The following is a 24,929-nucleotide window of genomic DNA, read 5'->3' as shown; positions in this document are numbered from 1 at the left end:
CATGTCAAGTAATGAATATTCACGTCACAGACGATACTTTTCCCTCCCCTATCGTGAATAGAAGTATTATAGGCGGGCTTTCGTCGTTGTTATTGAACTATATTTTTAGTTAACTATATAAAATTTAATAAAGTTGCCGTTCATTTCATTATACGAGTCAACGTAACTGATATAAACCGGGATAAAGAGTTTAAACCGGGATAAAGAGTGAACGAGGGGCAGCTTCCCCTCTAAACATACAGAGGCCATCATGAAGCTAACGGACAATGTGCTGCGGAGCTTTAGGGTTGCTAAGGTGTTTCGAGAAAACTCTGACAAAATTAACTGCTTCGACTTCAGTTCAAATGGAGAAACAATCATTTCCAGCAGCGACGACGACTCATTAGTCTTGTACGACTGCCAAGAGGGAAAGTAAGAGCAGATTTCGATAGTTTTTACTACTAACGTTAGCCTCATGCTATGCTAGCTTGCGAGGCCTGCTGCACTGCGATAACTAAAGGCAGTGAATGCTAATTTCGGTCCATGCGATTTATAATATAGACGTGATTTATAATAGATTTATAATTCTGTAACAATAATTTTGCTAGCTTGTAATGTTAGAATGTAATCTGTCAAGCGATATTGTCTGTCCATAATATTTCTACATATATACCTGTCTTATTTGCTTGAGAGATCAGTAGTTTAACGTTATCTCTAGCTTATATTAGTGGAACAGGGTTGCTAACTTGTTTGTAGACATGTAACTGACTTGTCAAAATTACTCGTAATAAGTTTGTAATAATTGCTGTGATAAGAATGTGCACATAACTGAAACTATTATAAAGATAATCTGTCAATTTGAATGAATACTTTCTCTGCTAAAATTGCTAAAGTAATTTTTTCTCTCTTAATTTTAATCTGATTCATGCAAGACCCAAGAGGACACTCTACAGTAAAAAGTATGGGGTAGATCTGATCAGGTACACACATGCTGCAAATACTGTGGTCTACAGTTCCAACAAAATTGATGGTAGGTTGATGCACATATACTTTTTAGTCGTTTTTTTTTTTTGTAATTTAGCATGAATCCATTTGACCTGTGACAAACATGACATACATATATACCACCAAACATATTGGTGGTATAGAAAGGATACTGCATTATGCGTGTTCATGAATAAGGGAAAAGGCATTATAGTGGCAATTCTATCTGCACTATGAAATGTGTAAGGGGATAGGACTATTGAGAGAAATTTACCATTTGGTGGTTGTATAATGGATGCCATGACCATCTGGACTGCAGCTGGATCATGACCACACATTACTCACTTTGGTCTGAGGTAGTTGTTTGTACAGTTTGAGGGTCTGTGATTCTGCCCAATACAGGAGCTAACTGTACAAATGACTGCCTTGCCCACGGTTGAGTCTACACATCAGACCTGAACACCAGCTTGGTTCTTCCCATTGGTAGCTGCATCTTTGATGTATGACATGACCATTTTCTCCTCACTTAAATGAAGTTGCTCCTTTCACTTTAGATACGATCCGATACCTGTCCCTTCATGACAACAAATACATCCGCTATTTCCCTGGGCATAACAAAAGGTAAGAATTGGATTTGTGCTACTGTAATTTTTGTTTCCTGCCTTAAATAAATTTACTGCAATGGATTAGACTTGTTTTCTCTTATTAATTTTTGGTTTGTTTGTTTTGTGTGTGTGTGTGTGTGTGTGTGTGTGTGTGTGTGTTTTGGGAGCAGAGTTACATCTCTCTCCATGTCTCCTGTGGACGACACATTTATTTCTGGTTCATTAGATAAAACGATCAGACTGTGGGATCTGAGATCACCAAATTGCCAGGTAAGTATTCTATCCTCTCTGTTGCTGCTCCCATATGACACTACATAAAAGAGGTATGGTACTGACTCTCCCTGTCATCTGTTTATTTCAGGGTCTAATGCACCTGCAGGGAAAGCCTGTGTGCTCCTTTGATCCAGAGGGTCTAATTTTTGCTGCTGGAATAAATTCAGAGATGGTTAAACTTTATGATCTGCGGTCATTTGATAAGGCAAGAAGCCTTTAATGTATATTTGTACACAATGTGAAGTAAATTATTCTGATTTAATAGAAGTAAAATAGTCAATAATATTCTATTCAACAGGGCCCCTTTGCAACATTTAAGCTCCAGTATGATCGGACCTGCGAATGGACAGGACTCAAGTTTAGCAATGATGGAAAACTAATTCTTCTCTCAACAAATGGTGGAGCTCTTCGCATCCTGGATGCTTTTAAGGGTGCTGTGCTACATTCCTTTGGGGTGAGCAACAAATCTTCATGGAAATTGACTTTATTTGAAAAAAATACCGTATGCTCATTTAATCACACAGTTAGGACAAAGTGTGACTATTAAAAACTTGTAGAAAACCCTCGAATAGACAATAACACTCACTGAATGACAATTCATTTTTTTATCTTTATGGTTTGATGCACATTGTACACTGATCAGCCACAACTTTAAATCCACCTGTTAGTTTTAAAGTTCAGGTGCAGGGGGGTCAGTATGGGCTTTCTGACCAGTGCACACAGCAAGCTACAATGCACATTGTTTAGACAGCGGTCCATTATGGCCAACCATAAGCTTTTCATTTTAAATTCAATCTTTTATTTATATAGTGCTTTAAAAACAACCAGGAATTGAACAAAGTGCTTTACAACAGATAAACAGAATATCTAAGCAAGAAATCACAGAAACAGAAATGCATAAAACTAAGATAAAAACATCATGATTAAAACAATTTATAAATATATAAGTAAAAAATGCTGCAGGGAATTTTGGATTACTAACATTAATTCCATAAATTAATGCCAAGGACCAAAATGAAGCAAGCTGTTGAGAGGTTGACAGAGAGATTTTTATTATGTACACTAAGAAACACTTCTTTGAAGGTGAACAAAATTTAATCTGATTTAGTTTCAGATTCAGTAATTTAGTAATTGATTCAAGCCACATAAGACGTTTTCATTTACAGAAATCAGTGCAATAATTTGCCTTGTCTTAAGCCATGTTTTGAGTTTAATATTTTTATGTATCCTTGGTTTTGTTTGCTGCTTAATTTTTTTGTTTTAGGGGCATAAGAAATACTATAACCTTTTATGGACTGTCACTAGTTTGCGTCTCTGCATATAAACATTTATCTTTAATGGTATATGGTCTGCCCTTATATAGCGTTTACCTGTTGGTATTCAAAGCGGTTTACACTGCTTCTTATGGGTTGGTTTGGGATGCAGAAGGCCACAGGTTCAAATCCCACCACACCAGGTGTGACCCCGCCCAGCCACCAAGGGCCTGTTACGAGCCCGGATAAAAGGGGGCATCTGGCATGAAAACTCGTGCCAAATCAATGCGTGAAAAGCGTTCTGCTGTGGCGACCCCTGAAGGAACAAGCCGAAAGCTGTCTCACCCACTCCCACGCCGATGAAGGAGCTCCTATGCAGCTGGCCAACACTAACCAGGAGCAACTACGTTGGGGTTCAGTGTCTTGCTCAAGGCCACTTCAATGTGTGTCCGGAGGAGCCAGGGGGGCAGGGTATCAAAACCAACAACTGTGGGATTGATGGATGACTGCTCTACCTCCTGCGTCAGTCTTTACTGTTGTAATAAGAATGTGCACAAATTATTGCTCATGATTGCTGTTGTTTACTCACAGGGCTACAACAACAGTAAAGGTGTAACGCTAGAGGCTTCATTCACTCCTGACTCTCAGTTTGTTATGATTGGTAAGTTTCATTCAGTTCTCCAGAAATAGATTCTTGCATTCTTTCATAAACACGTCTACACATCTGAATTTTGACATTCGGACCAACAAATGCACTACATAAGCCATACAAACATTAGAGAGGAGTGGTCCAAAGGAAACAGTTTGCATATGTTTAAAAAAAAAAAAAAAAAGCTGTGCTCATTGGTGTAATAGGACACTCTGCTATCAGACTATTTTCACAGGAGTAACATTTCTTTAAAAAATTCAGGAAGTGGCAATTTCTTTACCTGTTTACAATAAATCTAAATGCTTGTATTCTGGCATGTACAGTTTCAGTAAGTGAATGTATTCCGTGTCTGTCCTTGTGTCTCAGGCTCAGAGGATGGGAAGATCCACGTGTGGAATGCTGAGAGTGGTATGAAAGTGGCTTTATTAGATGGGAAGCACACAGGGCCTATTACCTGCCTGCAGTTCAACCCCAAGTTCATGACATTTGCAAGTGCCTGCTCCAACATGGTTAGTGTTAATTCCTTAACTGTTAGTCAGATGAACCTGTTGGTCACATATGATGTAATTTAACCGTGTAATTCAGTGAGTTCTTGCACTGTTAGGATTGTTTTAATGTAATGCATTACGCTACCCCTCCGCCTAAAACTACACACACTTAAAACAGCTGTATACTATGTCTCAGTGACTGTAAAATTTTAACCATGGCGAGCAGTCAAGTTTTAGTATAAATTTAATTCTAGAACGTAAAGTAAATAAGAAAATTAAGAATTTCTTTTTGTGGGTCATTAAGATTAGTCAAGAACTTACTTGGTGCAATATGGTTTACTCCATTGAAGCATTTTGACCTAGTGTTTTACACATTCAAACTCTAATCTTTCAGGCATTCTGGCTCCCCACCATCGATGACTGATGGCAGGAAAGTGAAGCCACGGCTTCTGTTGGAGTGACCAGCAGGGGTCAGAGCAGCCACCTCTGTGCGAACTTGTGGCAAACAAGTTTCAGATTGTAAATAAGTCACAAAAAATGGTTCATTTGTGTATTCTTTTGTATTATTTCTATTTAAACATTAAACTGGTTTCATGTAAGACATTGTTTTTATGAATTTCTTTTAATTGTATTAATGGGTATCCCTTCTTATTACATTGGTTGTGTTTTTATGACAGAATGAAGAAACAAGGATTTCAATTCACTGAAATGTATTTTACTTTTGTCCTAGTTTTTTTTTTTTTTTTTTGGTATCGGTTCAGGTTGTCCCACACCCCAAGACAAGATGGTGAACTGTACCTACCCTCATTCAGAAGTCGGTAATTAGGTTTCCAGGTTACACTCAGCTTCTCCACTGCCAATCCTGGTTTGTGCAGGGTTTCTCAGATCACTACCCAGGGCTGGACAGTCCGTCAGTGGGAGCTAAATTTGGGAGAGGTGATCAGGTTCCTTCTCTGTGTGCACATGACACTCTCCTAGTTAAATGAGCGATGTCCCTTCTCATACTGTCACACTCACTCAATGAGTCAGAGACACAGCAATCCCCTTCTTCAGCAGTCAGTTCTTGGTGACTTTGTTTGAAGTAAAGGACAACAGGCTCCTTTTGACTGATCTTCAGTGCCTATCGATTGGACTCAGATTTCAGTCATTTACTGCTGATTCTTTGTCTCTCAAAACCCTTGCTACTGCATCTGGCAGGAGGAAAAGTCGGCCGACCTGCCATGTTTCTTTCACTTGTGGTGACGCCAGAGCTGAGGGACATCCTGGCCAGGGCAAGAGGTGGAGCAGTGCGCCTCATCAAGGTGCGCATTGAAGATGGTGAGTGACCTGAGGCAATGGACGGTGTATCGTGAATCAGACACCTCTGCGGCAGTAGATGTAAAACCATAGTCCTTGATGATGATATTGTTTTGTATTTCAGTGGTTTTGAAAGTACTTATGGTTTGTTAATATAGTTTATATATGATTGTTTGGATTAAATCTTAGCCAAACATCCTACACAATCTGTTGGGCAGCTGTCCAGATCTCATGACAAACTGGCACCTCACACAAAATTCCTCACCTCACACAACTTTTGTGTAAACAAAAAGTTGTTTCACAAGAAAGCATCCTTTGTTACAGTGGGTACCAACACTTTTTCTTTGGATCCCTTCTTTTATTGACTGATGTAAACATAAAGTAAGATGGAAAATGTGAGAATTTTTGAAGCCCAAGGCAACATTTTCAAATCCTTTTATAAAGTTAAGTTCACAGTGAAAAATAAAACAGAACATTCAAACAAAAAAGCTGAAACTAGAAAAATAAACTATGAATTGATTATTGAAAAGGTTGGCAGTAGTTCTGTACATTGACTCAAGCAACCATGGCAGCTGTAAATTACACAAAATCTACCCTGAAATGCAAACAGTTCAACCAGAGAAGTTTATTTTTTTAGTTGACTAATTGATTGAAATGATTAGAACCCAGAAGAGGTGAAATTATGTAGACTTTCACAGGAAAATCACATATTTTCCTCTTATTCATAATCTATTCATTGAAAAACTGCCCACATATATTACCTCTTAAAACACAGCTGTGTCCTGGTGTAGCACAGTTTCCAACACATCCTACTGTTGTTTTGTCATGACCTGAAAAGCTGATTGTTACATAGAAGAGACAATAATTACATCAATCTGTACTCAAACCCCCCACCCAAAATAAGTTTTAGCAACTCAGGACTAATACAAAAACAAGAGAATCTAGAGACAGATGATGTCAAACGTTAAACAGAAACTGTTATTTGAGATGGTGTGGTAGATGGAATAATTAAAAACTGTAAATTGTAGTGAGACATAATTTTAATTCAGATGATCAGGTGACTCTTGATGAGAAATGTGGATATAACTTCGAGTTGTCAAACTACCCTCTGAGTTTTTAAAGATCTACAGGTTTCTAGGTCGCTTACTAATCAAATACGAGAGACACACAAACTGGGCCTGTATGGAAATGAACTCCCCCCTTTAAATATACTGCTTGTACAAGTAGAAGTAGATCAGTATGAAACAGTTATAAAACTATGTTTGCCAAACCACTGATACAGACGATTTGACTGAGTTCTAGGAAGAGAGGGTTGCATCAGTCGTTGTTGAGCTGTGTGAGAACAGGCGCTCAGTGTCAGCTGATGCAAAAATGGTAAGTAAGGCAGTGGGGTTCTAGGTAGATGATTACGAATGTAGACTAATGTGTTCACGAGGTGTTTACATCTTGTTTTTGTATCTGACGAATGCCATGCTGTAATATGATTCATGACAAAGGCATTCTGGGACTTTTTGAGGCTATCATTGTAGACTGTCTCTATCATATAAAAAATTTGGTTTCATACTTTTGAGTTCTGATCTCAACAGCATCCCAGCAAATGGCTTTCAGGTGTGATTTACTTTATGCTAAAGCACTTTGATCTCTCCGGGTTATCACTGGCCATTTGAAGAGACCTATGGTTTCACATGGTCGCGAGTTGCTGCCAAGTCATGTTCGTTCCAATGTCAAAAGAGAAACAGGATCATTCTGCATGATTTCATCACCTCTGCCTCTGCATGCCGCTGTGTTTCTAATCATCTGACTTCCCCGATTGCTGGTTTCCTGTAATTTTTTTTTCAAGTTTAAACTTAAATAGAATAAAAAGACAGTATACAGCACCTAAAAGAGATCATTTTCATATAGTTACACATTGATGTGGGGCAATAAAGAGAATGTCTAATGGAAAGTATGTGAGTGTGTATGTGTGTGTGTGCAGAGCAGGAATGTGCCACAGCTCAGAATAGCAACATATCCCAAGAGACAGTCAGGAAATCCCCCTGCACCTCACAAGGACATCAGACTTAAGGTTTATGTGTGTTTTGTGTATTTTACTCAGACAAACTGTTAGGGTTGTCCTAATGTTAGGTTAACACTACTCCAATGAGAGAGTTAACCAGAGCTAACCATAATAGTTATATTTTTAGTTGGTCTTTATTTTCCTTTACCACAGCACAACAGTACACAAGAAGAAATGAGTAATGACACTGCGACAGATGAATATAAAGCTGAAATGGAAGTTTATTGATAGTGAATTACAGCCAGGCATCAACAATAAGTAAAAGTCTAAGACATCTAATTGTTATTCTAGGCAAAGCAGCAAATAATGGCTGACTGAAGATTTCTAAGTGTATGGTACTTCAAAGTTTTGCACAAAATTGGATGAGTTAATGCCATGTTTTCCACTATAACAATGCTATTTAAGAAACACAATTGTCCTGGAAAGCTCCTGGAGGCTCTGTCATATTTATAACAAGTAGTAGTTATAACAACAGTGGCTGATGTACCTGAACAGTTCTCTAATGAGTCAATCAAATCCACCCGAGTCGCCTGGACACGTGCTTCAATGGAAAGAATCAAACTTAAGGAAGTCTGACCTTTTGATAACTCACCTAGAGATTGTGTAGAATCTTTAATAATTCTTCTTCAAGTTAAATATCATAGATTCTAGTGTTTTCCAAATCTCCACACTTTACTATTATTTCCAGGTTTAAATGAAAATATTTAAAAACAGTTAGTATTGGACATCACTGTAAATAACAAATTTAGCAGTATACACCTGCTTCTTACAGAAATAATAATCCTACTTGAAGCCTATACTGCCTCCGACTGTGACTGAGGTCATGCTACATACTCAGTATTGGTTACAACACAACTGTGAGGGCCTGTGCAATATGGTTCCGATATATTTGTAGTTCTTTCAAATTTAAATTTACAGTGTTTCATCCTGTATATAACTACAGTTATATATTAAATACAGTTCCACTTAAAGACATCAGAATTAAGTACAATGGTCATTTTCAGTAAATGTAACTTCTAAGCAAGGTTGAAAGGTCACCTGTGAACCACACACTGAACATAAACAGTGATAAGTCGGTACAGGAAGAGCCATACTAAGACTAACACAAGGCACAGTGGCTATCCTCGAAAAAGGTATGAGAACCTGCCTGTAGAAAAAATTGGCTGGGAATGGGAACACGTGACATCATTCTTCTTGGTCTTTGGCTAAAACAACTGTAATGTTTATTAAATGGACTATATTTGTAGATACTTAAGATTTTATTCATATTGACCATCCTATACCATATACTGGGGGTATGGTATGTGATGAACAGTGATCTGATTTTCAGAGCAGCTTGTGGTAGGAGCATATAGGGAACCAGAGAGGAGCTGGGACCAAGATTATGATCCTTTCCTGCTTCCTCTCCTGGAGGACCAGGAGCCCTGCTATGTCCTGTACCGCCTTGACTCCCAGAATGCACAGGGCTACGAGTGGATCTTCATATCATGGTCTCCTGACCAGTCTCCAGTAAGATGTACCACATGTCCTCCTTTCTGTAGTCACATGCTCATTGTTTAGAGAAAACCACAAATTCACACATTTTAAGGAACCAGTGTAGTGTTATATTTGTATAAAGTTGATCATGTTTTCACACATCATGTTAGCTAAAATTTGTTACGTGGCGGAAAAACACCCCTCTGATGGCACCAGCAGCATCTCACAAGCTCCTAAACAAGATTAACAAAAGTTTTTCTGATTGCAAACTGAGCTTCCAAGTGCAAGAAGGAATAATACTATTTCACATAATCGTAAGGTGAATTGCAGAGAATTTTGTATATTTATTTAATTGGCAATTCCACATAATCTATTAATTTAAATGTCCATTTGGAAGTATAGCTGTCTAAAGGTGGATCAGTATTGTTGAGTAGAGGAACCTTATTTTAAACCTACCAGAACCACCACATTTAATAATATAGATATTTAGAATGAAAATGATGTAGAGAGGTCAGAGGTCAAAGGCCACAGCCATTGTCACACAGAAAGAAACCTAACTTGAGAAGCTTGTTTCAGGCCTAACATCAGTCATGCTGCAAAAATGCTGGGTCCTGCATTTTCTAAAGTATAATAGCATCATTCATGACACCTTACCTCTTCCTTTTAAAACCTCTCAAACTCCACACGTCCACTTTGTAACATTGGCTTTCTGTCTGCAGTCTCAGCCCAGTCTGAGTTAACTGGGTTCTTTTCCTTTTGATGGTTTCAGGTAAAACAAAAGATGTTGTATGCTGCAACTCGTGCCACAGTGAAGAAAGAGTTTGGAGGTGGCCATGTGAAGTACGAGATGTTCGGCACAACTGAGGTCAGAACTGTGAAAACTCAGCATACTTAACTACAACAGATTGTCCGCCTTGGTTTTTCTGGCATATGTTTAAGGGCCTCTTGTTTTGCTTGCAACACTAGGAGGACATCTGTTTACTGGGCTACCAGTGTCATGTGTCCTCCTGCTCCGGGCCTGCTCCGCTCACATTAGCTGAGCAGGAGCTCCAGAGGATCAAAATCAGTGAGGTGAGAGGTCAACATGCCCTCAGCAATGATGACATCATGGCACATAGTTTTGTATGGCAGCCAAGGATCCTCTATCCCCAAATAAAATGTAATTAATGTTATGGTACATTTTTTAGGGTTGAGTTAAACAGCTATGATGTCACATTATTTATGATATGTGAATGGGAAAAGATTCCGAAAAACACGTTATCAATTGAATATATTTAGTGAGACAATGACAGAACACATACAGAATTCTATATGTATTACAGAATAATAAATATGCAGCAATACCCCCATATTTAACACTGTGAGAATCTTCCTGTAGAGCTTTACAAACTGTCCAGAAATGTGTTTCCTTGCTGCCCCCTGCAGGTGAAGACAGAGATCAGTGTGGAAAGTAAACACCAGACACTTCAGGGCCTCGCATTCCCGCTGAAGGAAACAGCCAAAAGAGCTCTTCAGCAACTGGCTCAGAAACGCATCAACTACGTACAACTGGTGAGCGTGTTGTATTGAGATGATATGAGAGTTACGTTCCACGAAAACTGAGAGAGACAGTATTTCCTGCCATGACTCTAAGCTTTAATGGAACAGTACCGTGTTCTGGTATGTTACTTTTGGAAAAATGTGGTCTGTATACTGTGTATTATTATTGTGCTACAGAGGCTGGATGTGGAGAAGGAGATAATCGAGCTAGTCCACTCCAACCCGACAGAAACTCCAGATTTACCCCGCAGGGTTCCTAAAGACACTCCTAGATACCACTTCTTCCTTTACAAACACTCCCACGAAGGAGATTACCTGGAATCTTTTGGTATGTCACTAATCCCTGTGCCTGGATGAGCCTCCCCCTTTTTTTTTTCAAACATGTGAACAAGGTGAACAAACATGCACATGGAGGTGTAGGTCTGTGCACCTGGGCTGTAGGTGAGAATTACTGACAGAAAGTTTTGTTGCATCTTGTCATCTATGTCAGTGTTTCTCAACTATTTTGGCTGTTGAGCCGTTTGCTATGAAGCAATATTTACTTGTGAGTTGTGTGACAGAAAAAGCCTCATTGTGAACAGGAGGTGTGAGCAGTTTGAGCAAATATTGATTTTTCTTCACTCATTGTTCCATTTGAAGAGTTTGTTTAGGTCAGATGAGGTGAAAGTATTCAGTATTTCATAATATAAATCCATAAAAAAGATGTTTTCCCCTTATAACACCTAAAATCATTATGCCTACATGTATCTTAGACCCCTTTGCCTCCACATTAATTATTTTCTTATATTTCGTAGAAACCTTTTTCTCCTTCTCTCTCTGCAGTGTTCATATACTCCATGCCAGGGTACAGCTGTAGCATCAAGGAACGAATGCTTTATTCCAGCTGCAAGAGTCGATTACTGGAAGAAGTGGAAAAAGATTATCATTTGGAAGTTGCTAAAAAGGTAACAGATGGAGTGAGTTAGAAAATGAGATAAATGACTAAAGAGTCCAACATCATGCCCTTTTGGGGGAATTTAGGGAAATTACAACTAAAACCTTACGTGTGGTGAGTATATGTATATAATTTTGGCTACTTTTAGATGTACTGAACTAAATAGTGAATAATCACTTTTTCTCCACCAGACCACTTTTTCTCAAGCATGTGGAGACTGTTTGATATGGCATTAAGACAGTAATTTAATTTACAAAAAATAACATTTAACAAGCTAAACAACAGAAAATAAAGTATTTTTTGTTTCTGGTTGTATACAATCAAGAAATAAATATCCACAAACTGCCCAATAAATGTCAAAGTTATTTATGTTCAACGGATTTCAGGGCAAAGGCTAAATTCAATGTACTACATTTTTAACACCTGCATGGTTGTTTCATGTTTTTGGATCTATGTGCAGTTGGAGATTGACAACGGAGATGAACTTACAGAGGAATTTCTTTACGAAGAGGTCCATCCCAAGCAGCATGCCCACAAACAGGCCTTTGCTAAGCCCCGTGGTCCAGCAGGAAAAAGGGGACACAAACGCCTCATTAAGGGGACAGGAGAGACCATACAGAGCAGCTAGACATGGACAAACAATCTCCCACAGTCGTGTCTGCATTTGCAGCTGTCCCTATTTCCCCAGACGCACTAACACCTCGTCAGCCCCCGAGGAATGTGCACGAGTGGATTTTTTTCAGCCGTTTGTGTGCTGAAACACTTACATTAATATGTGTGTGTGTGTACATATATATATATATATATATATATATATATATATATATATATATATATATAATATGTTTTTGGAAATGTGCTGTCAAAACATGTCTCTCTTTTTTACACAGACAAACCAAGCAAATGAATATAAAGATTTAAATAACATATCTAGGAAAACACAGACATAACAACTGAGTCATTGATGTTTGCTGATGACTTCATGCATTTGGAAGAATCAGCCTGCAGTTGCCAGACAGATTGCGTTGTTATTGTAAAGTCTCTATCTTTCTTATGCAAAATCAAATATATCTGCAGTTTACAATATAATAGAACTGTACTGAATTATAAATGCTCAATTACATGTGTCAGTCCCTCAATTTAGGTTTTATATCAACAGTGTTATTTAAGAGAAAATCCTATATGAAACAAAATCATAAAATAAAACCTTGTTTATACTGTGTTACTAGGCCTTCACAGTAAAGCTTTGTGTATTTTAAAACCTCCCTGCATTGTTTTTAAACATGGACACACTTCCTTCGTGGTCTGTCATGTTGAAATAAACATTTACTATTTAAGTCTTCGATTAACACGGTTTTAAACTGACCAGAAGTTGCACATTTGGGCAACCTCTCTAGTCGACCAGGCACCCATCACTGCAGCAAAGTGCTTTGAGGTTACAGTACTTGAAACGCTGCAATGTGTCGATTTAACCGCATAAAAAGTTACAAGATTGATTTCCATGACTGCTATCTGCTCTTTAAGCCGGAGCCATGGGCAGGTATTCAGTGCTCTGCAGTTATCTCAGCTGTGGGGTCAGTTAGGGACAGTCTGTGCAGATACTGTTAACTTCTCCTGTTGTAATCCACTGCTGTGTCGACCAAATGCCTCTGTAAAGTACCAAGGTGATGAACTGGGCTACAACTCAAGGTACCTTTTTAGACTAGGACTACTGATGTGTTCACTCAGTAAAGGTTCTGTCAACTAGTCTGTATTTAGAGTTTTGAATGCTTACCCATGCCAGCAGCGCTGTGAGGCTGTATTCAGACACCGCATTCATAGAGACATCAGCCCAACATGCTGCTCTTTGGCACTGTTACGTTTACAGTCTCAGTTTGATGTATTAGCATGCTGACGTTTACTAATTGGCACTAAAAATAATCTAAAGCTGAAGCTGATAGGTGGGCCGTTGGTTTTCCAAGTATTTAGTCATCAACCAAAGTACAAGACACATTTTGTGACCTGATGGTGGCGCTAGAGGAAAAGCCATTAGTATACATTAGGAGCCATTCATTTTTCTTCAAAACATTCCAATCAAGATGTTTTGTATTGCACTACAAAGGTGAAACCTTTAAATTGATGATGCAGGAGAATAAGTAAAATTTTTATGATTCATTCTGAACGAAATGGCAAATTTAACAGCAATCCAATACATTTCATCCAAAGGATATGAATAGGCAAATCATGATGTTACAACCAGTAGTTGATGTGATATTTTCATTTGGACTAAAGTGGTCCACCAACGGATAACCCATACAACAACACTGCTGCCATGGTTAAACATTATTGACACAAACCCGATGTCATTCACAAAATGCTTCAGATTTCAGTGTCCCTAACCTCACATCCATAGCTACATTCACTTGGAAGGACAACATCAATCACAGTATAGTAGGTTCTGTCAGTTCAACTAATCAGTCAGAAATTCAGTAAGGTGATAAACATTTCTTCAATCAAAGTCTGCTTACTCAGCAGTTGTTTCAGGGCCTGCTCCCTGTGCACAAAGTTCTGCTGATGAATAAGCTTTTCTCTCTTAAGGTACAACGGACGAATTTATGTTACGGATTCCAGGCAGTGAAAGCTTTTCTCAGAATCTTGATGAAACGCCCATTTTTTTTCTCCACATTGGAAGGACAACGGAGTCCCAAACATCATTCCACTTACTAATTCTTAGTAAGCACTGTGTATGTAGCGTGCTCCCACAGGAAATGTTAAGTATATTTAAGATATCATTATGCAAATATGTGCTGTTGATTTGTGGCGTTGACAGACACATTTGTCCTGTAATCCAGCGCATAATGAAATGACGGCCTTTGTCACAGCTGGAAATAATTAAACTATAAATCAAATTTAATTATTTTCAAGGCAAAACAGTTGCAGTTGAATTGATATTTGACTGACAGACTTTAAATTTTCTGTTACAGTAAAATACTAAGTATAGTGTGTATAGTATAGTAAGTATAGTATAATGTGGAATTGAGTACACAGGTGCCAAAAATTTTACAAATTCACAATAAAAGCTTCTTGTCATAGGAATGTAATATGCTTTATTACCCAACATGCATTCCCTCCTGTCTTTACAGTATGGCATATAGTTGCTGTTTCTGAACACAGACAGGCATAGGCTTCAGTGAACCAAAAAGATTATATTGTATACTCCACTTAATTTTTCCTGAAACCTCACCTGACATGAAGAGAAATGAGGCAGCAACTTTGTCATCCAGATGGAAAAAGAAACAACAACAACAAATGAACAAGCCCTATAAAGAACTGTGTCCACTAATCATAAAACAATCACTGGCAGTCATGGCTACCCGTGTATTCCTCTGTATTAATGATGTAAATCCAAGCATGAGGAAGCTTTGTCACTTGCAACTAAGGTTCTGCAAAGGTACAGTGTGTCAAATAAAACAATACCAACCACAACACCTTTATCAATGTTTTACAAATGGAAATCATAGAGTTTCTAAATGTCATCAAAGGAAGCACACCTGAGCTTTTTCATGCAAGTGCACATGGGAAATGAACTTCACACTGTTAATACAAAAGTCCAAACTAAAGCCAAACCAACTGCGACATAAATTGATTAGCGGATCAACAGATAATACATGTGCAACAATTTTAAAAACTGAGTAATGATTTAGGTATGGTTTTTAAAGCTACATTGATCTCAAATGTAAATAGTTGCTGCTTTTTTTCATGTTCCAGGACATGTTTTTGGCTCTGGAAACGTGTGATGGGCCTTGTTTGCTAGCTCTGACTTCTATGGAGCTAACAATTAGTCAAGCAATAAGAACAAATATTGGCAGATTAATCAATTATGAAACTAATACATATTTGCAGTCTCAGTCCAAAACTCTAAAAAGCTCCACAGATAAAACAACCAAATCACGAGTGCAATAATCTTCTCGAAACTAATCATTCAAAACGTAATTGTAAAAAATTAATAACCTCACAGGACACATGAAACTGAGGGGCTTCATACAGTATGTACCTTTTATCTTCCAATTCTGGGTAAACTTCCTGCCTACCTGGTAAAACACTCTCCAGCTACCAAACTAGGTCATGCAGATGGATAATCTTGTCCCTGGAGTCTCATTTGAACTTAGCACAGCTTTCTTTCCATATTAATCACACCTGCATTATAATACAACCTTTGTATAAGACATTCAAACCCCACATTTAAAACATGATTCATCAGTAATTTTATCACCTTATGTGTGAGTTGTTACAAATGGATTCCATGCTACAAGCTTCAAAGTGCTGATGTTTTCTAAAACCTAGTAATTAAAATAAAAACTCAATGCTCACAAAAGTAACTGTGTGTGTTTTTCTTCACAAACTAAAAACATATCTGTTGAACTGAATCCAGCAGAGATAGATAAAGTCCACAAGACTTCTTAGAAAAAAAAGCTCATTTCAGGATTTCTTGGAAAAAGTTGATATTCAGCTATTCGGATCAGCAGACTCTGGTGGATATGATTATGATACAGCCTAGTTTCATGTGCTATTGTGTTTCCAATCTACCACAAATTTGTGTGAGAGATGGCTGAGACAATTATTGAAAGAAACAGTTATGCCATGAACACGATGTTCCTATAACAGTGTGATGAAAATGATCAGTCCTGTGGTATCAGCCTTTCCTTGGCCTGATTCTATTCACTCTAATGACATACAGTAAGAATGTCTGCAAGCAGCAGGGAGACCTGGTGATGTGGAAGCTCGAATTTCTCGCACAGAATCCTCAGAAACGAAATCTTATAACAGATTATATAAATGTCATTTCAAATACAGGTACGATATTTTTCCAAACAAAACTGTCACTTTTAACAAATCAAGGATAATCTGATATAAAAGACGGCGCTACACAGTCAAACAATCTACCAGCAAACTGGTATTTTATCTTTCCTAAGTGTATCGTTAATATATACACATTTATATATTTTTTAGTTTATTGTCACAATAACAACTTGTTTTTTCGAGCGTAATTACTCCGGCAAACCTCCGAGAAAACCTCTCGCCGTGTTTTTCCACCAGGATCGAGGGAAATCTATATTACTGGAAATAGCCTGTGTGCATTCCTATTATCTTTAATGTTGAGGCGGTGAATTCCCAGAATGAAGGCTTTGTCAGGGCCGCCCGGCGGGGCGGAGTCAGGCCCTGCAATTATTCCTGGAAAGCGGATAGGGAGAAGCTGCCGCGCGATTCCTGGGAGCGAGCACCGGTTAAAGCGACGGCAGGAGTCGCGAGTGAAGCGGCGTAGACGAAATGAGAGTCAGAACGCTACGAGAAACACTCCAGACCGCGCCGAAAGCTGCACGTACAAGCGAACTGACGTGCCTCTGAAACGCGGCTAAAAGCGACGCGTTTAGGTGCCGCCAAGCGGAACAACGCGCGGCGCTCAGCCCGCGGAGGGAGTTGGTGCGGCCGCTGTGACGTCAGAACCGCCGGTGCAGCGGGGAGTTCTCAGAATAGACTTCTAGGAAATGGTAAATTTTAAAAGCCAACCCTTTACACTCAGTCCTTCACACATTTGGATCCAGTTCTGGTGACAACACACTCCAACCCGCTGCTACACAGTTTTTCATGTTTAAATTAGGGTTTTTCATCATTACAAATTCGGTGTTTTTATATGAACTACAGGACCGGAGCCTGTTTGGGTTCGAGGAGCGCTTCGTGTCTTTAAATCGCATTAAATAGGTCGATTCAAATCAACCCGAGGTCAAGCCTCATGTTTTTTTAAGAGGTGTTATTTTATTTAAACATAGCTTGATTTATGTTTTCGTTATTTCCTGAAGACCCGACAGGATTTTAGCTGAGAGGATTCAGAAGAAATAGCATGATTCTTTGCGTACCAGGGTGAGTTGACTTTTCTTTGTGTCTGTTTGTCTCCTTAGTTTGCTGCGTTAAACCAGCAGAAAACAAATTTCATCGTAAAAGTACTGCACCCTAACGAGTGTTACACGGAAAAGGGTTCATTATAAATGTAAATAAGTTTCCATAACTCAAGTGTCACCCATATAAAATGAAAAGACCTGTTCTAATCTTATAAACAAAAATTATTCAACACAAACGTCATTATAATAACAGTAGTCATTATACAGTATTTTTTAAATATATAGGCTACTATATAAAACCTTACTGTTATTAATAATCTCATGTACAGAGCATGCTGGACAGGATCGGCAGCAGTAACAGACAAACAATAAAAAACCTGTGCCACAACATTAGAAATGATTGGAAACGTGATTTTTAAAAAAAATCAAAAAATAAAACAATGTAACACATTTAGTGGATGTCAAGCTATAACTGAACAGTGAGTTGATCAGAGTGAATGTCTTATTGTCCTTGTTAACTACAATCATCATTATCATTTTGTTCAAGGTTTTTTCCTAACCAAACAATAATGATGTCTTCAATTTTTTTTTTTTTCCAGCCCTAGAGCTCTTCTGCCCAGTGCTCCATCCACTGAAGCCCCACGGGGCATGCGGGCGGGAAGTGTACCTCCTACCCCTTGTCTTCAAAGCAGCCCTCCACTATGGGACCCCACAAAAGACCTGAGGGTGATTGCCAGCAACTTCTGCTATCTAGAAAATTCAGGTAAAGCATGAAAAATTTTTCTTGTAAATCCACATTCTGTTCCTGGCACAGTTTGGTAGCATTTTTTTCTGTTGTAAGAGTTTAGTTCATTTCTTAATTTTGTATTGTTCACTGTTAAACAATCATCATAGAGGACAGGGAAAGGACAGCACAGGATGTTCAGAGTGACTACTATTTGGGAATCTGTGTGTGTAGGATGGTACTGGGGAGCCGTAACTGCAGCTCAGGCCCACGCTGCACTACAAGAGGCATCTGAAGGAGCTTTTTTGGTACGGGACAGTAGCCACCCACTGTACATGCTGACCCTCTCAGTCAGGACTGCACGCGGTCCCACCAGTATACGGATCCAGTACAGCGGCGCACAGTTTTTGCTCGACTCCAGCTCCCCGGCCCGGCCCAGTCTCTCGTCTTTCCCCAATGTGCCCAGCCTGGTGCAGCACTACATGGGACCAGAGAGGAAAAAAGACGAGGAGAAAGTAGAGGAGGAGGCTCCTTCAAAATTCTCTCAGCAGACAATTCTGGAGACGTCTGTGGTATTGAAACTGAAGCGGGCTGTGTACAAGCCCCAAGGCCTCCCCTCCTTACAGCACCTTACACGCCTGGTCATTAACAGACACTCTGACTGCCCTGACCAGCTACCACTCCCCAAGCCTCTGCTGCGTTACATACAGGACTACCCGTTCAAGGTATGAGGGGTCCCTCGTCTTTATTCTTATGACTGAATCTCAGCCAACTTAAAGGAAAAATACTGTTAAACTGGTTCTTTGTCCCTGTAAATGACACTGCTGCTCCAGCAGCTGGAGGCCAGTCACAAAGTCAAACTGGACAAAGGTTATGGTTTTACTGATGAAATATGTTCAAATTAAGTTCAAATTACTGATGTGTCTGGTTTCAGACAAAATTTGTGTGGAACTGGGCAGTTAAGGGCCCCAGGAAAAAATAACTAGTGAGCAAACCTCCGTACTGTAATCTACACTTATTTTATGAGGGATGTGGAAGTTGTCCACATCAATTATACTTTCATCAGCTTTGTATGTACATACTGTTTTTAAGAAGTTCCCAGATTCCACTGAAACATCTTTTAAGCCATTTTATTTTTCTCAGTAAAACATTTTTTCTACCTTTTACATGTGTACATTTTTCTAATAAAATAACCAAATGCAATCTGTCTGTCCTTTACATCATTTTCTCTTATGCTGCTTAAAATGCCAGTATTACTTACAGGGCAGAGACAGACACTGTCATGACCATCATTTAAAAACATGATTGTGACTGCTCTTGTGACACTTGTTACGACATATTTTTGCCTCCTACCACCTTTGAAACACAAAGACTTTGTGGCCTTTGAGCTTTAAATCTGTGAGAGATGCAGATGAGAGGAAGTAAAGGCCACATTGTGTGGGTTTTTGCTCAACAGTGCGTACAGCCTGTATCTGAGTCAGCGAGTGGACAAGCGAAGGGGAGGACCGTTCATCAGTGGATTCGCAGAACTACTGAATGCTTCCTGGGAGGAGGGTGAGATTCTGAGAGGGAGGGTTCTAAGAAAAGCCTCGGTAATTACCTTCAGCTTTGAGCCTGCTTTTGTGCCATCTCCTGCACGCTTTTTATTGTGGTGCAGGATGTGATCACAACCGTACCAGATTAAAAGTGCAACAGTGACATGGAAATGATTTGAGCTTCTGTAAACTGTGAATTTTGAGTGATCAAATCAGTTCAAGCATGTGCCTGGCAGCTCAGTGGGGGTAGGGGAGCTGGGGCTGTGGCAACCTGGACTAAAGCCAGCGTAATAGGATCTTAGTTTCTCAATCCAAGACACAGCTCACGGTCCCCGAGTGACTTCTCTTTCTGGAGGATGCAGAATCGCGGCCTAAAAAAACGAAAACAAATCAGCGTCACAGGCGCTGAATTTAGTTTGATAGACCGTAAAAGCAAGACTGTACCAAGCTTAATTTTAGAATATTTTGCAAGTGAAGCCTTTTGTTTTAAATACATTAGACAGTAGTGAACTATGAACATCAACATCAATTCAACATTTTGCTATGATACCCATGTGATAGACATTAACACCATAGTGTTCTCAAGACTGACCTGCCAGTGATGTCATGCCGTGTCTCCATATAATGCAGCCCTTCCACATGCGCCTCCACCCATGGTTGAATGAGCAGGGGGTGTCTGGGGTCTACCTCTAAGTAAACACGCCTGTTATTCACCGGAAAAAAGAAAAAAGTGGATTCAATTATAATTATCAGCAGGATACGGATTATTAGAATTAACCTTGAAATGAGCGCAGTGGCACACATCTGGAACTGTATTCACTGGAAGTCTTTTAAAAAGCTTAGCTCAATAAAGACGCAACACGATACATGTGTTTTTCAGAACACGCTGTTCTTGTGACAAGCCGATGCCGCTGCTAGGAATTGAACCCAGGTGGGTTTGTGTGTAAGTGTCGGGCAGAGGGGTTCCTTACCCATGATTTGACAGAATCTGTGGGGATAAAGTCAAAATCTGTCTGATCACTTGTAGACCATCTTTACCTCCGTCTAAAGCAGCGTGGTCTTCAAACCTGGGAAGAGCAAACAGTCACTAATCTACCTAATACATTTTATCCAAAACTAAACTTGTACAACAACGCACTGCTGCAAATTTAATAAATTTTATGTGTTCTCAAAATTATTTAAAAAATAATCATGTAACTCTTTTAAGACTCGCATTTCTAAGAATAATATGAAAAGACAAAGACAAAGTGCAGAATTGATGTACATTTGAATCTGACTTTTTATTAATGTCAGTTTCTAATAATTAGAGAGATATTAACACATTTCTCTAAATTTCTCTAAAGTATGCTACACATGTTCAATCTGCATTTGCTCCAAAAACCACCTAAAGGAAAATCAGACCAAACCTTCAGCTATACACAGCTAAAGTCAAATTCAGTTCAAGATCAAATGTGTTTTACTGCTTTTCTCCTGAAGATCTTTTTTTTTTTTTTGAAGACGTAACTTAAGATCATGGAAATTATACTTTTACGATTTGCTAAATCGTTCAGAAAAATCAGGAGGTTAATTGGTACTAAAAATAAGTCTTAGGTGCAGCTCTAATTTGAAGAGTGGAGAATTGTTTACATATTAATAAACCAAATAGCTTTATATTTAATTATACAATTTTTCACAAATGCTGCTTACAAATGTTAACTGGGTGGAGGTTAAATTCAAAAACAAAATGAGGAGGAATGATTGCGTTTCAGTCACCTAAAAACTTCTGGTTCCAATGATGCCATATCCTCTGAGAACAGGTAAGGGGGGTTGCTGACCAAAACTGAAATAGGCCTACAGAGACTCAACAGAGTTTCCACATCTGACAGAAAGAAAGGTTAGAACAGTTTATCCACAGTGCAAGTAAGGGTGTTATTCGATAATGCACTACTTGCTCTGCTTTTGTTTACCTTTCATTACATCTATATGATAAATTTGTAATCTGTCATCCAGCCCCAACCTGCAGAGAAACATCCCTCATCAGACTTTATGCATGTCTGTACACACCCAAATTGAAAAGAATATAAACTTGTAATAGTTTAACCACAATAAATGTTATTATGTGCTACAGCCACAATTACCTCAATGCGTTCTCCATTGTTAAATTCACTGCAGCCTGGCATTTATCCAAGGCAATGGCTTTAAGCTAATGAAAGAGAAACAAGCACAGCAATTAAAACAGATATTTGGATACAACTACCTGCAGGAAAATTTATATTTATCTGTATACCTGCATTAGAACATTAAGACATTTAACTAATTCATGATAAGAACTTAAAGGTAAGAGTTGTGTATTATATTATAAAGCCCCCACTCAGATGTGCATCTACTCTACAGCTGTAACTAATGACCTACTGTTACATTTTTCTATTAGTATATTTATTGTAATTTATTATTATTCCCTAACAAATTAATTGACTTAGTAAATTACAGCACTTGGCAACTTAAATGCATTAGATATTAGTAGAGCCAGAACAGGTAATCGATAAGTTAACTTAAAGAAAAATAAATAAATGTCTGTATTTCTTTTCATTGAGGACAAATGTCAAACATTTTCTATTTTCCGCTTCTGAAAACCATTTTAGCTTTTACACATCTTTTTAAAGTAATATCTTTGGGTTTGGACTTGTGATTAAACAAACCAAAGACATCCCTTTGGACAATGGGAACATTTTAATGAGATACCTTTCACTATATTTGTGACATTTCATTGACTTCATAGAAATTTCATGAATTAGTTGAAAAATAAAGTTACTAAATAATAATAGAGTGAGGTGCAGTTAAAAAAAAATGGTCTAAAGGACAAGTAAGAACCTCAATGTTCAAAAACCGTGCCCCCATTTCTGCATTGTCCTATTTTCCAAGGCTCGACATGCATTGTAGCATCATGTGCTATGTCGCATTATATCTCAATTTTCTACAGACTGACAAAAAGCGATCAAGTTTTTAAATTTGCTATATTGAATAAAAAAAGTCACTTCCTGAATAATAATGTCATTGCTGCAAATTTCGTTGGACTAGTTTTAAGCAGCAAACTGAAGAACCACCATTAAGAATTCTGATAAAATGCTGATGACATAATCAAGACTAATCAGATGAGACAAATATATGGCTACAAAATTTCAGGGCATGAATGTCCAATTTATGACAAGCCATGCAATGGTTGTTGATATACTTCAGTCTAGACCAAAGCGGTGAACTGACCCTCAGCCACTGCAATTACTATACAATTAAGAAAGACCTCACCTGAGGCAAACTTTTTAGCAGACTAAGAGAAATGGCACCAGAGCCACATCCCACTTCCAAACATGTATGCTGAGTGTCCCCTCCAGTCCCAGCCTTCTTCTGTAGATCAGTGAGCACGAGATCAACCAGCTCCTGCACCAGTGTACAGAGAAAACAGTCTTCTACTCATGTGTAATTGATCATTGTTTTGTGTATATTATATGCATGTTTGGCCTGTTTTTCTTATTTTTGACCTCTGTTTCAGGTCTTGGTATGAACACAGGGGGTTTCATCTTCAGTGTCAGATCTCTGAAGTCCCACTCTTCAATCACATACTGCACAGGCATTCTACACCAAGCACAAACAACCTATGAGTTTTGTCAATAAGTTATTTATACAGGGGTTTATATAGAAACCTTTTACCTGGAGAGACGTCTAGTGCAAAGCTTCCACACCTGTTCTACTTTTTCCCGGCTGAGAAACTCTGTTAACTTCCCACGCTCTAGGCTTTCTACCTGCATAAAAATATGGCATGTTAGAACAGGATTAAGGAGATGCCTTTGCAAATATTCGTACATGACATCAGGCAATGTAGAATTTCAACTCACAGTTTTTGCCCCGAGCAAATGAGCTATAATGTAGTTGCAGGAGTGTTCTGTTTCTGTCACACCTCTCTTTTCAAAGTGCCTCCTCCATATGCCCATGGCCTGAAGGGCTGTGATTTTGCCAGCAGGTATGGCTGGAACACTGCATGAAGGCATTGCATGGAAGCCCGGAAATCCCTAAAATAAATTTTTAGGAGTTTTTAAATAATCACTAATTAAAATTCTCTATGCATTTAACTAAAATCCCAAGTGGCACTTGGGGACAGACAACAAACCTCAGACTTCACAGACTGATGTAGAATCAAGATGAAGGTTTCGCCCACAACAGCTTTCATTACTAAGTCTGCACACTGAGTTCGACACACCTGCACAATCCAGTGCTCTTCACAACAAGATGAGTCACACTGAGGGGTAATATGTGTAGCTGCATTCAAATGGATTTTAAGTCACTTCGAAATATTTTTGAAATGTTTTTCAAGTGAATTTACAGAATGTGTGTGTGGCTCAGAGCTTCTTACTTAGTTGCTGCTTCTCTTTTGTTTGGCTTACTTAATTGAAATGCATAACTACTTATATTATATTTATAAGTTCTCTAAACTTCTGGTAGACATTCTGTGATTTTTGCCATACTAAACATTAAGAGATTACTTTGAAATATTATGAATGACAACTAATGCTGTGTTAGCTGTAGCCCTGCAGGTGTATTTTTTGTTGCATGGGAAGGATGGATTCCCTTGATATTAAAAGGACGATCATTTAAATAGGACATCAAATATAATTTTTATATTACCGCACTGTATTTTGCATTACTAAACATTTTTAGATTTAATTTTTTTTTGCAATGTCCCCTCCAAATGTGAAATTTAATTTTAGCTTTTAAGCAGAAACAGCTAAGAACTTTGCCGCCACTGTTAATCTTATTTAGTAAAACAACTTGCATTGTACGTTTTGAAAATTTGAGGTAAATGCAAATCCATTTGTCATTCCTCACTAATCTACTGTTCCACCAATTTCATAGGCTACTCTTTCCTTATTATTCAGTTAGTCAAGAGCTTGATTTCTTTAATGTTCTCCAGTTTAGTGAAAGTAGTCAGCATCTGACCAGCTGATCCACCTGAAAAAAACAGAGCCAGCAGTGTATCCAGCGAGTTACCTTTGGTCCACCACTCCTGCAACCAAAGCACATGTAGCCTGTAGCCACAGACCTCCTCCACATCGTCTATGTGGACAGTCAGCCTTTCTACTTTGGTGTCCGTAATTTTCAAACACAGTGAAACAGTTTGTGCTTCCTTGTTCTGTATTGACAATTACATTATTGTCTGTATAGTAACTTGTAGTGCCGTTGCACTCAAAGTAAACACTCTGTTAACTGTATTTCCTGCACATGGCGCAGCAA

General features: G+C 38.6%; 4 protein-coding genes across 8 annotated transcripts; 3 read left to right on the top strand and 1 right to left on the bottom strand.

Moving 5' to 3' along the window:
- The first annotated feature begins 45 nt into the window (after positions 1–45).
- wdr82 (WD repeat domain 82) lies at positions 46–4,830 on the top strand. Of its 2 annotated transcripts, XM_067505714.1 has the most exons (9): positions 51–411; positions 912–1,009; positions 1,518–1,584; positions 1,739–1,838; positions 1,930–2,046; positions 2,140–2,295; positions 3,686–3,755; positions 4,110–4,252; positions 4,626–4,830. In XM_067505714.1, exons 1-9 carry the CDS (start codon positions 251–253, stop codon positions 4,653–4,655), a joined length of 942 nt encoding a protein of 313 aa, XP_067361815.1. In that variant the 5' UTR covers positions 51–250; the 3' UTR covers positions 4,656–4,830. The 2 variants fall into 2 exon arrangements, with proteins under 2 accessions (XP_067361816.1, XP_067361815.1); XM_067505715.1 differs by lacking the exons at positions 3,686–3,755; positions 4,110–4,252; positions 4,626–4,830 and adding an exon at positions 3,267–3,675 and having other exon boundaries at positions 46–411.
- Positions 4,831–5,276: 446 nt separating this feature from the next.
- twf2 (twinfilin-2) lies at positions 5,277–12,653 on the top strand. 2 transcript variants are annotated; one of them, XR_010914492.1, is made up of 8 exons: positions 5,277–5,548; positions 8,914–9,092; positions 9,829–9,924; positions 10,026–10,130; positions 10,485–10,610; positions 10,776–10,926; positions 11,421–11,646; positions 11,993–12,107. XR_010914492.1 is itself a non-coding variant. In XM_067505712.1 (8 exons), exons 1-8 carry the CDS (start codon positions 5,452–5,454, stop codon positions 12,158–12,160), a joined length of 1,044 nt encoding a protein of 347 aa, XP_067361813.1. In that variant the 5' UTR covers positions 5,283–5,451; the 3' UTR covers positions 12,161–12,653. The 2 variants fall into 2 exon arrangements, 1 of the variants encoding a protein (XP_067361813.1); XM_067505712.1 differs by having other exon boundaries at positions 5,283–5,548; positions 11,421–11,542; positions 11,993–12,653.
- Positions 12,654–17,108: 4,455 nt separating this feature from the next.
- Positions 17,109–20,736, top strand: cisha (cytokine inducible SH2-containing protein a). 2 transcript variants are annotated; one of them, XM_067505718.1, is made up of 4 exons: positions 17,109–17,430; positions 18,008–18,171; positions 18,367–18,857; positions 19,589–20,736. In XM_067505718.1, the coding sequence occupies exons 1-4, from the start codon at positions 17,411–17,413 to the stop codon at positions 19,688–19,690; spliced, it is 777 nt and encodes a 258-aa protein (XP_067361819.1). In that variant the 5' UTR covers positions 17,109–17,410; the 3' UTR covers positions 19,691–20,736. The 2 variants fall into 2 exon arrangements, with proteins under 2 accessions (XP_067361819.1, XP_067361820.1); XM_067505719.1 differs by lacking the exon at positions 19,589–20,736 and having other exon boundaries at positions 17,112–17,430; positions 18,367–18,992.
- Positions 17,831–24,927, bottom strand: hemk1 (HemK methyltransferase family member 1). Of its 2 annotated transcripts, XM_067505698.1 has the most exons (12): positions 24,687–24,927; positions 23,809–23,937; positions 23,537–23,710; positions 23,352–23,443; positions 23,183–23,276; positions 22,950–23,081; positions 21,785–21,849; positions 21,614–21,663; positions 21,420–21,525; positions 20,639–20,734; positions 20,260–20,370; positions 17,831–20,038 (listed from the first exon to the last, which is right to left on the bottom strand). In XM_067505698.1, exons 1-12 carry the CDS (start codon positions 24,747–24,749, stop codon positions 19,966–19,968), a joined length of 1,185 nt encoding a protein of 394 aa, XP_067361799.1. In that variant the 5' UTR covers positions 24,750–24,927; the 3' UTR covers positions 17,831–19,965. The 2 variants fall into 2 exon arrangements, with proteins under 2 accessions (XP_067361799.1, XP_067361800.1); XM_067505699.1 differs by lacking the exon at positions 23,809–23,937 and having other exon boundaries at positions 24,687–24,923.
- Positions 24,928–24,929: the final 2 nt, after the last annotated feature.

This window comes from Channa argus, chromosome 5, assembly GCF_033026475.1.
Source record: "Channa argus isolate prfri chromosome 5, Channa argus male v1.0, whole genome shotgun sequence".
NCBI lineage: Eukaryota > Metazoa > Chordata > Actinopteri > Anabantiformes > Channidae > Channa > Channa argus.
This window is presented reverse-complemented; position numbering and strand designations above follow the sequence as displayed.

What these genes read in the sequence shown, in the direction of transcription:
- wdr82 (XM_067505714.1), top strand. Translation starts at nt 251, where the DNA reads ATGAAGCTAACGGACAATGTGCTGCGGAGCTTTAGGGTTGCTAAGGTG. An exon ending in TTCCCTGGGCATAACAAAAG is followed by an intron (nt 1,585 to 1,738) that starts GTAAGAATTGGA and finishes TTTTGGGAGCAG; the next exon opens with AGTTACATCTCTCTCCATGT. An exon ending in ATCTGCGGTCATTTGATAAG is followed by an intron (nt 2,047 to 2,139) that starts GCAAGAAGCCTT and finishes TCTATTCAACAG; the next exon opens with GGCCCCTTTGCAACATTTAA.
- twf2 (XM_067505712.1), top strand. Translation starts at nt 5,452, where the DNA reads ATGTTTCTTTCACTTGTGGTGACGCCAGAGCTGAGGGACATCCTGGCC. An exon ending in AGAGGATCAAAATCAGTGAG is followed by an intron (nt 10,131 to 10,484) that starts GTGAGAGGTCAA and finishes TGCCCCCTGCAG; the next exon opens with GTGAAGACAGAGATCAGTGT. An exon ending in ATTTGGAAGTTGCTAAAAAG is followed by an intron (nt 11,543 to 11,992) that starts GTAACAGATGGA and finishes ATCTATGTGCAG; the next exon opens with TTGGAGATTGACAACGGAGA.
- hemk1 (XM_067505698.1), bottom strand. Translation starts at nt 24,749, where the DNA reads ATGTGGAGGAGGTCTGTGGCTACAGGCTACATGTGCTTTGGTTGCAGG. An exon ending in ATTTGCTCGGGGCAAAAACT is followed by an intron (nt 23,444 to 23,536) that starts GTGAGTTGAAAT and finishes ATTTTTATGCAG; the next exon opens with GTAGAAAGCCTAGAGCGTGG. An exon ending in TTGGAACCAGAAGTTTTTAG is followed by an intron (nt 20,735 to 21,419) that starts GTGACTGAAACG and finishes TGCTCTTCCCAG; the next exon opens with GTTTGAAGACCACGCTGCTT.
- cisha (XM_067505718.1), top strand. Translation starts at nt 17,411, where the DNA reads ATGATTCTTTGCGTACCAGG. An exon ending in CTGCTATCTAGAAAATTCAG is followed by an intron (nt 18,172 to 18,366) that starts GTAAAGCATGAA and finishes CTGTGTGTGTAG; the next exon opens with GATGGTACTGGGGAGCCGTA. An exon ending in TACAGGACTACCCGTTCAAG is followed by an intron (nt 18,858 to 19,588) that starts GTATGAGGGGTC and finishes TTTGCTCAACAG; the next exon opens with TGCGTACAGCCTGTATCTGA.